General features: G+C 45.3%; 1 protein-coding gene across 2 annotated transcripts in view; it reads left to right on the plus strand.

Moving 5' to 3' along the window:
- The window catches only part of LOC140729227 (phospholipase D1-like), a 162305-nt gene that overhangs the window by 82200 nt on the left and 65978 nt on the right, over positions 1-14127 (plus strand). The window contains exons 5-6 of one of the 2 annotated variants that reach the window (XM_073048753.1): positions 6342-6450; positions 12732-12797. In XM_073048753.1, the coding sequence (XP_072904854.1) occupies positions 6342-6450; positions 12732-12797 (175 nt within the window). Of the gene's footprint in view, positions 1-6341; positions 6451-12731; positions 12854-14127 lie in introns of those variants that run through there. The other variant, XM_073048754.1, reaches the window with a different exon arrangement.

Genomic DNA, 14127 nt, shown 5'->3' on the forward strand with positions numbered 1-14127 from the left:
AGGAGAGACCAGCCAGTGAGCTGCTGGACCCAGCTGCTTTTGTATTGCAATGGTTCTGCTAAAGACAGAAATGATGCTAAAGCTTCCTGATTATTATTGTTTTAGACCATAGGATCTCAATGCAGAATTAGGCCATTTGGCCCATCGAGTCTGGTCTGCCATTTCATCGTGGCTGATCCATTTCCTTCTCAGCCCCAGTTTCCTGCCTTCTCCCCATAAACTTTCGCACCCCGACTAATCAACAACCTATCAACCACTATCTTAAATACAGTGACATAGTCTCCACAGCCACCTGTGGCCAAAAGCTCCACAGATTCACCACACGCTACCTAAATCCTCATCTCAGTTCTAAAACGGCATCCTTCTATTTTGAAGCTATATCCTCTGGTCTTAGACTAGAACGTTTGAACGTTTAACTATGGGTTATGGTTATTTGGCATGTGGGTTAAGGCGTGCTAGACCAAATGAGTATAGTCACATTCGCTCTTCCGGGCCTGCTCCGGCTGATCCAGGCTTTGTGTCTGGGGGGTCTGCAACATTTACCTGACTCTGGCTCTGTGCTAAACTGAGGCTGTGGCCTGCTCCAGCCACTCTGGGCTTTGTGTCTCTGCATTCACTTTCGTCCTAAACGCTGTTTGCATGATTGGCTTTTCTCTGTATTTGACAGTTTTTTTTTAAATGGGTTCTTCTGGGTTTCTTTGTTTCGTGGCTGCCTGTTAGGAGACAAATCTCAAGGTTGTATGATGTATACATACTTTGATAATAAACATACTTTGACTGTGCCATTATAGTTAGAGGAACAAATATCTTTTAGTTTACTGCTATATCTCTAATTTGGTGACATTAACATCACTTATTTTGCTTGGTTCGCTATCGCAACAATAGGTTTGTTAACTTTTTATCGCGACACAGAGCTTACGCTGCCAGCAATCAGCAGGGGCTCGGGAAAAGCAGCTACACTCTGCACTAAGCTATCAAGGCTGTGAAACAACAATACAGGGACAAGATTAAGTCAAGATTCACAATGAATAGCACATGTGATTTGTGGCGGGGGTTGCATACCATCGTAGACTTCAAAGCCAAACGTTGTGGTGCCGCCAACATCGCAGCCTCCCTCCCAGAGGAGCTCAATCGCTTTTACGCTGGGTTCGATGTCGCTAACTCTGAGCCTCCGAGGCAAGCCAGTGTTACAATCTGCAACCTGGTCATCTCTGAGGCTGAGGTACGGAGATGTTTCCAATGGGTGGACAGTCGCAAGGCTGCGAGACCGGACAGCACCCCAGGGCGGGTACCCAGGATGTGCGCCGCACAACTGGCAGGTGTGTTTACAGACATTTTTAATCTCTCTCTCTCCCAGCGTAGAGTGCCCTCCTGCTTCAAATTATCCATCATTGTCCCTGTACCAAAAAAGACCAAGGTAACATGCCTGAATGACTGGCGTCCTGTCGCACTCACCTCAATAATAAGCAAATGCTTTGAGAGGCTGGTCAAGGATTACATCTGCAGCTTCCTACCACCCAAAATGGACCCCCTACAATTCGCCAACCGACACAACCGATCGACAAATGACACAATAGCCACTGCTCCACATACCGTCTTTAACATGTGGAGAAGAAGAATGCTTATGTGAGAATGCTGTTCTTGGACTACAGTTTAGCATTCAACACCATAGTTCCCTCTAGGGTCAACGAGAAGCTCAGAGACCCCAGCCTTCACCCTGCCTTGTGGAGCTGGATCCTGGATTTCCTGTCAGATCGCCAGCAGGTGGTAAGACTGGGCTCCCTCACCTCCAACCCTCAGGGCTGCATACTGAGTCCCCTTCTTTACTACCCATATACCCATGACTGTGTTGCCACCCACAGCTCTAATCTCCTAATTAAATTTGCTGACAGCACTACATTGATTGGCCTAAATGTCAAACAATAACAAGGTGGCCTACAGGGAAGAAGTCATCACCCTGACACAGTGGTGTCAAGAAAACAACCTCTCCCTCAATGTCGCAAAAACAAAGGAGCTGGTTGTGGACTACAGGAGGAACGGAGACAGGCTAACCCCTATTGACATCAATGGATCTGGGGTTGAGAGGGTAAACAGCTTCAAGTTCTTCGGCATAAACAGCACTGAGGATCTCACGTGGTCTGTACACACCAGCTGTGTGGTGAAAAAGGCACAACAGCACCTCTTTCACCTTAGACAGTCGGGGAAGTTTGGTATGAGCCCTCAAATCCTATTAACTTTCTACAGGGACACAACTGAGAGCATCCTGACTGGCTGCATCACTGCCTGGTATGGGAACTGTACCTCCCTTAATCGCAGGACTCTGCAGAGAGTGGTGCAGACGGCCCAGCACATCTGTAGTTGTGAATTTCCCATGATTCAGGACATTTACAAAGACAGGTATGATAAAAGGGTCCGTCGGATCATTGGGGACCTTAGTCACCCCAGCCACAATCTATTCCAGCTCTTACCAAGTGGTACCACAACATAAAAGCCAGGACCAACAGGCTCTGGGACAGCTTCTTCCACCAGGCCATCAGACTGATGAGCTCACACTGATCTGAGTGTACACTATATTACATTGACTGTTCTGTATTATAAATGACTATGATTGCACATTTAGACGGAGACGTAACGTAAAGATTTTTACTCCTCGTGTGTTTGAAGAATGTAAGAAATAAAGTCAATTCAACTAAATACATAAGATTCATCTTTGTTGCTTTCATAATAAAGGATCGAGCGTACTCTTTCTGACCTGGAACTGAGTTATTTGGAAGTGCGTCATACAGTGTCGAGTCCCTCGCTCAGTTTCTCAACAGATTTGGTTTGTTGTTTAAGTAACTGCTAAACCTCATTTGGCCCAAATCCCCCTAGAGCAGGGGTTCCCAACCTTTTTGATGCCATGGGTCAATACCATGAAGCAAGAGGTCCATGGACCTCAGGTTGGGAACCCCTGGTCTACACAGTCCGAATCAGGTTTAATATCCCCTGGTATATGTTATGTGGCAGCAGTACATTGCAATACATGATAAAAACTGTAAATTACCATGAGAAGAGTGTGTATATATAAAGGTTAAATTAAATAAGTAGTTCAGAAAGAGAGGAAGAAACGTAGTGAGGTTGTGTTCGTGAATGGACATTGAACCCAAGAATCAGACGGCAGAGGGGAAGAAGCTGCTCCTGGATCATTGAGTGTGAGCCTTCAGGCTTCTGTACCTCCTCCCTGATGGTGGCGATGAGAAGAGGGCATCTCCTGGGTGATGGGGTCCTTAATGATGGATATCGCCTTTTTGAGACACCACTCCTTGAAGATGCCCTGGATACTACGGAGGCCAGTGTCCATGATGGAGCTGACAGAGTTTACAACTCTCTGCAGCTGATTTTGATCCTGTACAGTAAACCCCCCCCCCCCCCACCTCAGTACCAAACAGTGATGCAGCCAGTTAGAATGCTCTCCACGGTACATCTGTAAAAATTTGCGAGTGTCCTTGGTGATATACCAAATCTCCTTAAACTCCTAATGAAATATAGCTACTGTCGTGCCTATACTGTAAGTGCATTGGTATGTTGAGCCCAGGATGGATCCTCAGAGATCTTGACACCCAGGTACTTGAAATTGCTCACTCTCTGCACTTCTGATCCCTCTATGAGGACTGATGTGTGTTCCCTTGTCTTACCTTCCAGAAGTCCACAATCAGCTCTTTGGTCTCTCTGACACTGAGAGCAAGGTTGCTTTCCCATCCACGTTCCTGCTCGAGTACTTTTAAAAAGTAATTATTGTACTTGCCTCAAGTATTTCCCCTGGCAGCTCGTTCCATATATGATCCACCCTCAAATTCTTCTCATCTTAAACCTAAATCTGTTTGTTCTTGATTCCCCAACTCTGGGGAAAAGACCCTTGTGATTTTATACATCTATGTAAGATCACCTCTCAGTCCCCAAAGAAAAGCGGCTTGTATGTCCAACCTCTCCCTATAGCTAGTCCCTCAAGTCCTTGTGAATCTAGTAACACAGCACCGTAACAAGCCAATGAGCCCGGGCAACCCAATGACGTGTGACTAACTAACCTACTATCCTGACACTGTCTGGAAGGAGCCTGATGGCTCTTGGCTTCTACTCTCTGGGCTACAGAGGACTGGAACATAAACGCAAGGATGTAATGCTGAGACTTTATAAAGCACTGGTGAGGCCTCACTTGGAGTATTGTGAGCAGCTTTGGGCCCTTATCTGAAAGAGGATGTGCTGACTTCGGAGAGGGTGCACAAAAATGATTCTAGGATTGAAAGGCTTTTCATATGAGGAGTGTTTGATGGCTCTGGGCCTGTACTCACTGGAATTCAGAAGAATGGGGGGTGATCTCATTGAAACCTATTGAATGTTGAAAATCCACTATAGAGTGGATGTGGAAAGGATGTTTTCTATGGTGGGGGAGTCTAAGACCAGAGGACACAGCCTCAGATTAGAGGGATGTCCATTTAGAATGGAGATGAGGAGGAATTTATTTATCCGGGGAGCGGTGAATCTGTGGAATTTGTTTCCACAGACGGCTGTGGAAGACAAATCCTTGAGTGTGTTTAAGGCAGAGGTTGATAGATTCTTGATTAGTGGGGACATGAAGAGTTACGGGGAAAAGGCAGGAGACTGAGACAGAGAGGGAAAATGGATCAGCCATGATGAAATAGCAGAGAATTGATGGGCCAAATGGCCTAATTCTGCTCCTATGCCTTGTGATCTTATGATTCTCCCCGTGACTATGAGGGTTTCCTCCAGGTGCTCTGATTTCCTCCCACAGTCCAGAGACACACCTGTTGGTAGGTTAATTGGCCGTTGTAAATTGTCCTGTGATTAGGCTAGGGTTAAATGGCGGTTGCTGGATAACAAGGCTCGAAGGGCCAGAGGGGCTATTCCACTCCGTACAGTATCTCAATCAATCAATAAGTAAACCATGGAACTTTGGGAGGAAACTGGAACATCCGGAGGAAACCCATCCGGTTATGGGGAGAACATACAAACTCCTTACAGATATCAACGGAACTGAACCCGCTCACTGGCACCGAGATAGCATTATGCCATCTGTTGACACTACTGTGCATCTTTCCTGCAGCAGGGAGACCAAATCTGAACAAAATACTCCAGCACCATGACATCCCGACTTCTAGACTTCTGGCAGATAAGGGCCAGCATGCCAAAAGCCCTCTTCACCAGCCTGTCTACCTCTGAAGCCCCTTTCAGGGAAAAAGTTGAGGCAAATATCAGCATCATTATCCTAACTATGTACCATGTCGCATGATGAGGGCGATCATGGTCTTTCCATGACCATGGCTGTTCTTGGCAAATTTTTCTTCAGAAGTGGTTTGCCATTGTCTCCTTCTGGGCAGTGTCTTTACAAGACGAGTGGCCCCAGTCATTATCAACACTCTTCAGAGATTGCCTGGTGTCAGTGGTCACATAACCAGGGCTTGTGATCTGCACCGGCTGCTCGTACGGCCATCCACCACCTGTTCCCATGGCTTCACATCAGCCTGATTGGGAGGGCTAAGCAGGTGCTACACCTTGCCCAAGGGTGACCTGCAGGCTAGCAGAGGGAAGGAGCACCTTACACCTCCTTTGTTAAAGACATAGCTCCACCCCACCATCCAAGGAGATAAAGAAGCAAATAAGGGAAGCAAAAATCCAGGGCAAGGAAAAACAAAGTGTGCTAATCCCATTAGATATGGACAGGGAGATGCTTGTGCTTAAAGGCAGACATGATGTAGAGGGGCCAAATGGCTTGTTTCTTGTACAGCTGTGAACAGGACTGGAGTTAGTTTGTGAAGCCAGTGGTTAAGTTCAGAAAGGACAGGTAAGACAGACTCGAGTCAAATCCAACTGAAGTCACCAGTGGGAATGGGTGATAGACAATCAAGGTTCAAAGAACATCTGTTATCAAAGTATTTATACAAACTTGGCAATTCACCTCCTTACCAGCAGCCACAAAACAAAGAAACCTACTAGAACCCATTAAAACAAAAGACCCAGTGTGCAGGGGAAAGAAAAACAAATCGTGCAAACAATAAAAAGTAAGCGATCAGCATTCAGAATTGAAGATCGGGAGAGTGAGTGCACACTGTGATAGTTGCAGGCCACAGGCCACAGCCTCAGTTCGGTGCAGAGACAAGTACTGAACTTCAGCTCACTGCTCCGCAAGGCTCACCTTTCTCTGCACTCAGCTGAGGCAAAGTTCAGAGTAAATGTTATCATCAAAGTACACATACAACTGTGAGACGCAGCACACTCAGCAAATCTATATAATAGCAACACCTCCTCAGTCTGTTGACTTGGCTTCTGTCTCTCCCTCCAACCAGGTTAGCAGCTCAGCAAGGACTGAGACGAGAGCCCGGCGTCGCCATGAGAATGCCCACGCTCCCTCGCCAACCAGAGTGGGCCTCCATGAGGCAAGCTTCTAGTAAACAGGTGAGTAGACAAACTCGAGTAAAACACGCAAAATGTTGGAGGAGCTCGGCAGGTCAGGCAGCATCTATGGAGGGGAATAAACAGTCAATCTTCCAGGCTGAAACCCTTCAACAGGACTGGAAAGGAAGAGGGCAGAAGCCGGAATAATAAGATTCTAATCCTTAATTCTCCAACCCTGGGAGAAAGAATTGGGTCTGATGTTTGGGTTTGATGTTTTTCTTTGAACGGGTTACGTGATGTTTCTTTGTTTCGTGGCTGTGGGGAAGACGCATTTCAGGATTGTATACTTCATACATACTTTGATAATAAAGCACTTTGATCTTCGATTCTCTTTCCTTCCCCCCCACCACTGCAAGATACTGACCCTCCACACATACACACTAGCAGCAATTTCCAGTTGTCAATCGACCCACTGACCTGGATATGGGAGGGAACTGGAGTCCCTGGGGGAGACCTATGAGGTTACAAGGAGAGCATTCAAACTCCACACATAGGCATCACTGGAGGCTGGGATCGAGCCAGGGTCTCTGGCGTTGCGAAGTGCTCACAGAGATTAAAAGAATCAGGTGATGCAAATCAAACGCAAGCGGGTCCCTGACCTCAGGAGACAAAGTCAAAGTTAAAGCATCAAACATACTTGAAGTATGCTTCCCCTTGCACCACTTTTTTTATTCTGGCATCTTTCCCCTTCTCAGTCTTGAAGAAGAGTCTCGGCCTGAAACATTGACTGTTTATTCCTCTCCACGGATGCTGCCGACCTGCTGAGTTCCTCCAGCATTTTGTGTGTTGCTCTGGATTTCCAGTGTCTGCTGAGTTCCTCCAGCGTTTTGTGTGTTGCTCTGGATTTCCAGCACCTGCTGAGTTCCTCCAGCATTTTGTGTGTTGCTCTGGATTTCCAGTGTCTGCTGAGTTCCTCCAGCGTTTTGTGTGTTGCTCTGGATTTCCAGCACCTGCTGAGTTCCTCCAGCATTTTGTGTGTTGCTCTGGATTTCCAGCACCTGCTGAGTTCCTCCAGCATTTTGTGTGTTGCTCTGGATTTCCAGTGTCTGCAGGCTTTCATGCTTGTAATTCCCCATTTCCATCCTTGTATAACTTGACGATTGTCATATCTTTCACCACTTTAATTCCCACAAATTTTTGTTACTTTAGCCTAAACTCCGAGTAAAACCAAATGTCGTTCATTCGTTTATTATGTGCCGTGTCCTATGACGTGGACGATCACGGTCTTTCCATAACCATGATTGTTCTTGGCAAATTTTTCCACAGAAGTGGTTTGCCATTGCCTTCTTCTGGGCAGTGTCTTTACAGATGGGCGACCCCAGCCATTATCAATACTCTTCAGAGGTTGCCAGGTGTCAGTGGTCACATAACCAGGACTTGTGATATATACCGGCTGCTCATACGACCATCCACCACCTGCTCCCATGGCTTCACGTGACCCTGATTGGGGAGTGGGAGGGGGCTACACCTTCCCCAAGGGTGACTTGCAGGCTATTGGAGGGATAAAGCATTTTACACCACCTTTGGCAGAGACGTATCTCCACCCCACCACCCTGCAACCAACTTAATAAAATTAAATTTCTTTAGCTGCTCTTCCATGTTCAAATGAGACAATTTGTTAGACATACTAATATACAAATGCCTGTGAAGGATTTTGGGCCTGCTATGTTGGTGCTGTAATAGTTGGCGACGCATGCAAGCTACCCTTAGGTGTGCTGGTTGCTAAAGCAAAATACGCATTTCATGTTCAAAGGTTTGTTTATTATGTATGCAGTGTACAACTCTGAGATTCTTCTCCAGATAGCCATGGAAATCTTTCAAAGGAAAGCATCAAACCCACCAGCCCTGCACAAAAAAAACAGCTACATGATCATCAACCCCTCCCAAGCCCCTTCCCCCCACACAAAAAATCCAACAAAACCCCACCCCTCTATAAAAAAAAATATCTCTCTGAATCTGACTCCTATTAATATTATCTTTTCTTGCTAAGTGTGTAGGATCCAAAACACATCAGTACCACATGATCAGACATCAGACAAAAGTCTGAGTGTGTAACCGAGAATCTCAACCTATTTCCACACATAAGAGAAGTTCCTTGTGCTCACAGGCGAACATACTACTACTCTTAACAAAACTCTGTAACCAAACTAGATTGTTGAGGTAAATATTCAGTTGGCACGAAGAAAATCAACACATTTCAATTTGCACTTTCTGAGTGTAACCCCCTGGGTCGCCTCAGGCTCGCTCAGCTCGTTCTCGTCTAGGGGGAGCAGCCTTCGGCCCCGCCAAACTGGGTAATCAGCTGGTGTGGATGCTGTGTGATGTCCCCGCCTCGCCCAAAAACAGACAGTACACCATATGCGATTAAATGATTACAATTCATAAAGATTACTATAACTAAGTGATTAATAACGATACAGTATATATGAAGGAAAAGAAAATAAAGAAAAGGCGCCAACTTATCAAAGTCCAAACCACTTCGTGCACAACCGTTGGAGCTCAATTACTGAAGTCTTCTGGCCACCATTTGATCCCCTCCGAACTCCTCGACTCGCAGCTTAGGACCACCCGAAGTGGTCAACCAAGCACATCTATCTTCGTCTCCTCTCCTTGGAGTACCTCCTGGCCTTGGACCCCCGCTTGGGGTCCGTTCCTCGCCCAGTTTACAGCATCGCGTCCTCTCTCTCTCACCCCCTCGCGCCAATCTCCCCAAAAGCCCGCCAACAATAGCTTACAGACTCAGAAGAAAGAACAACATTAATCCCAATTGGTTTACACAGGAATACAATTCTCGTTATCAGTAAATATTAACCCAAACAAGCTTCCAGCACTCTCTCGCAACAAAGAAGCATTCCTACTTTTAACAAAACAAAGAAGCCATTTTGATTAACATACACAGTAACAAAGAAAAAGAAGAAACCCCCTTTACATGAGATAGAAGTACAGTGGATTCCAGTAAAATGGGATGCATCGGGATCAGTACATTTTGGCCCAATTAAGCAGCTTCCCCAATTAGCCAAAGTTTCCTGGAAATAATTAATAACTATAAAAAAGGCAAACTACTGTTTAACTGAGTAACAATTTACATGTTTAAATTAAATACAGAACAAATTAAAACTCTACCAATGCTACTACAGTGCTATAAAACTGTTCCTAATAGTTATCGACAGAGGAATTCATCCAGTGTATGTTGCTGTGCAGTTTTGACTGTAAATGAACAAAACCAGTAGACACCAAGTGCAGATAATGGACTGCCATCTTGCAATGTTTTCGACAATTGCATCCACCAAATCTTCATTTTCATTGTAACATTAAAGATGACTGTCAATACCTACAAATACTTTGAGGTTCCTAACTTGTTGAAGTCATGAAATTGTTTCATTTTCACTCGCACCCATTTCTGACATCTCCAAGCCTGGATGCTTGAAACTACAGTGAGCAAATCAGTTCCAAATTGTCTTGCTGCTTATTTCTTGCCAACTATTAGTGACAAAAATCACTGCTTTCTGAACACAAACACATGCAACCGATGCTATTTAAAAACTGATCGCTCTAAGCGTGGTATAATATCTTAACGGCCATGCAAGTGCACACGAATGATGCTAATTAGAAACTGCTTGGCACCAGCGTTCCATCCCAATTAAACAGCATAGCGTCCCAAATAAACGAAGGAAAACCCGGCAATTTCCTCAGTTAGTTTTTGTTCTTTAAGATTTGTTCCAAATAAACGGTTGCCCCAATTAACTGGGATCCACTGTAGCTCCTAACCGTAGCTGAGTCCAAACAAAGCAACGTTCTTCATGAGCAACACACACAAGATGGTGGAGGAACTTCTGAGTCAGGGAATAAACAGTTGATATTTTGGGCTGAGATCTTTCATCAGTTTATTCTCCTCCATAGGTCAAAGTAGATTTATTATCAAAGCATGTATAGAACCTTGCAAAAGCCTTTGGTGTGTGTATATATATATATATATATATATATATATATATACATACATACATACATACACACACACACACTCACACACATACATACATACATACACACACACACTCACACACATATATATATACACACACACACACACACACACACTCACTCACTCACTCACTCATAAACCTGATCCTGATATGGGTCTCCATTGTGGAGTGAGAAGGGGAGGGGAATCATGGTTGGGAAAAGGGGAAGGGAGTGGAAAGCACCAGAGAGACATTCTGTAATGATCAATAAACCAATCGTTTGGACTGAAATGACCTTGCCCGGTGTCTCAGGGCTGGGTGTGTCTGCACTTGCGCCACCTCCCCACCGCCTTCCCCCCCCCCCCCCCCCCCACCCCTGGCACTCCTTCTCTGCCACCTGTGCCACACCCTCACCATTCCCAACATCCTTTGCTCCTGCCAGATTCACAAACTCGCTCCCTGCTCCACATTGACAAATACAGCTCTGTGTAAAAGTCTTAGACACCCCAGCTATATATACGTGGCAACGGCATTTGTACAGTACTGTAGAGCATAGAACAGTACAGCACAGGCCCACAATGTGTATGCCAATTTAAACTGCACGCTTGTCCATATTCCTCCATTTTCTCATTTCCTGTCTGTTCATGCGTGTGTGTAAATGCTTCTTAAATGCAAATTTGTAAATTCCCCTCCCCAGCTGCTCCGTTCCTATGTTGCAACGTAAACTATGTTTCAGAAAGTTTTTTTGCTGATTCCAAAGTGATCCGGGATGGACTGGGTGCTTTGGAAATGCAAATCCTTTCTGTTGGTGCCACAGAAGCAATGAGGAAACAGTGTCACTCCCACGGGGTGTGACCATACCAAAATCCAAGTTTAAAAATTAACAGGAAAACTGAGTTTATAAACACAGGAGAATCTGCAGATGCTGGAAATCCAAAGCAACACACACAAGATGCTGGGGGAACTCAGCAGGTCAGGCGGCATCTATGGAGGGAAATAAACAGTTGACATTTTAGGCCGAGACCCTGCATCAGGACTGGAAAGGAAGGAGGCAGAAGCCAAAATAGAAAGATGGGGATGGGTGAAGGAGGAGTAGCTGGCCAGTGATGGGTATAACGAGGTGAGGGAGAATGTAGGTGGGTGGGTGAGGGGATAGGTAGGTGGGTTTGAGAGGGTGTAATGAACTGAGAAGTTGCAAGGGGTGATAGATGAGACCAGGTGAGGAGGAAGGTGAATGGGTGAGGGGTGGTGAAGCTGGCAGGTGATAGGTTGAAAAGGTAAAGGGCTGAAGAAGAAGGAATCTGATAGGAGTGGGGGAGTGGACCATGGGAAAAGGGGAAGGAGGAGGGACACCGGGGGAGCTGATAGGCAGGAGAGGAGAAGCAAAAGGGTAAGAGGAGAGCCAGAGTGGGGAATGCAAACAGAGAGAAGGGTGAGGGGGAGCAATTACCAGAAAATGGACATTAATCTGAAAAAGTGTGAGGTGTTACATTTTGGGAGGTGAAAGGGGAAAATACAAAGTTAATGGCCAAGTCCCTTAATATCATTGATGTGCAGAGGGAATTTGGGGTATAAATTCGGAGCTGACTTTAAAGAGGCCATTCAGGCAGACAGGTTGGTAAAGGAGTCTGCCGTGCTCGCCCCCTTTGGTCCGGGCATTAAGTTTAAGGGAGTCATGAAGTCATTTTGCAGCTGCATACAACTTTTGTTAGGCTGCTCTTGAAGTATTGTGTGCAGTTCTGGTCACCCTATTATGGGAAAGGTGTGGAAGCTTTGGAGAGAGTTCAGAAGAGGTTTAGCAGGGTGCTGCCTGGATTAGAGGGCATGAGTTGTAACGAGAGGTGAGACAAACTTGTTTACTCTGGAGAGTCAGAAGCTGTGGAGAGATCTAATAAAAGTTTATGAAATTGTTCGAGGTATAAAATTGTTAGGATTCAGAGTCAAAATCTTTTGCGTAGGACAGAAATGTCAAATACTAGAGGTTATGTAGTTAAAGTGAGAGGAGGAAAGTTTAAAGGAGATGGGCAGGACAAGTTTTTTAAAATCGGAATAGTGATGGGTGACTGGAACAAGCTGCTTCGAGTGGTGAGAGACACATAAGAGGCTGTTCGATAGACACAAGTCAGCAGAGAATGGAGGAATGTGGAGGCAGAACAGATTTAAATTCACCACAACACACTCAAAATGCTGGAGCAACTCAGCAGGTTCACCATCGTGTCCAGCACAGACATCGTGGGCTGAAGGGCCTGTCCTGCGTTCGGCAGAGAAGGTGGTGAGATGATTGACTTGGACCTAATTTTGCTCTTCCCAACTTTTCAGAAACGCCTGGAGGAATATCTGAATTCCCTTCTCGAGAAGTCCTTTTACAGAAACTACCACGGAATGGTAACGACTCATCCCGACTCTCTCTTCTCCTGATGTCTGTCCTACAGTCTCTGTGGGTAACTTCACGCTTTTGGCTTCTGTTTCTTCCTGCAGTCGGTCACTGAAGGGTTTGATTGGCCCAGAGTTCCCGCTGGTGAACTTACGATGCATGCAAAGTGCCTGGGTTATTCAGGGAACGAGAACTGCTCATACCTTTAGTTTTCACAGTGCCATCTTGAATTTACAACCCACCTTACTTTTAAAGACGTGAATGATTTGCAAATTCAGACACAGATCTGTGAATGGTCATCGACACTGAGTGGCCACTCTGTTAGATACACCTGCTCGTTAACGCAAATAACTATTCAGCAAGTCGTGTGTCAGCAACTCAATGCATAAAAGCATGCAGACATGGTCAAGAGGTTCAGACCAAACATGTGATCGAAGTGACTTTGACGGTGCAATGTTTGCTGGTGCCAGATGGGGTGGTTTGAGTAGCTCAGAAACTGCTGACCTCCTGGGATTTTCATTCACCTCATTTTCCAGAGTTTACAGAGAAAGTAAATTTATTATCAAACTACATATGTCACCATATACAATATTGAGATTCATTAAAATGGCCACTGAGTATACACCAGGGTGTAATAAAATTCCATTCTCCCAGAGTAACCGGTGAGCATGCTGATTAAAAAAAAGAAACAGTAGATACAGTGATGAACGCAGAACAGCCGAATAGTGCAGACTGGAGTGTAGTCTGAGGTAGTGGAACAGGAAATGATGAAGTTACAATAACGGAGAGAGTGGAGTTAAGAGTCTGACAACAGGGCAGGGGATGTGAGAGAGGTGACTGGTTCAGCAATCTGACCACAGTGAGGAAGAAGCACTTCTTGACTCTGGCCGCCTGGGCTTTCAAACTCCTGTATCTTCTCCCATATGGGTTAATAAGTTAATTGGTCAAGTGACACCACTGACTCTGAAAACTTGCATTCATTTCTCAGCCACTGTAGTTTACTCGTGCATAAGGAGAGGAGCATGGGCCCTGTCACACACACTGTTCTGAATTCTGAACAGAGGAATGCCATTTCTACACAGAATTCACTTGCACTTATGGGTATTGACCATTTTAGTAATCTGTATGTTTGGTTTCCATACTTGCATTATCATAATACAAATATTACAGGTCAATGGAAGCTACAAGCTAATAACTGATAATACTCAGAAGTCAGTAAAATAATTGTCCCTTAGTTGCTGTGTGAGACTTCAATTGCTTATCTCGTCTCTAGAGCCCTGGTCTGCAAAAGGAAGCTATGCTCTTCAAAAACCTTCCTTGCCTGGACTGTCTGCATTCTCT

The sequence above is a fragment of the Hemitrygon akajei genome, chromosome 6, assembly GCF_048418815.1.
Source record: "Hemitrygon akajei chromosome 6, sHemAka1.3, whole genome shotgun sequence".
NCBI lineage: Eukaryota > Metazoa > Chordata > Chondrichthyes > Myliobatiformes > Dasyatidae > Hemitrygon > Hemitrygon akajei.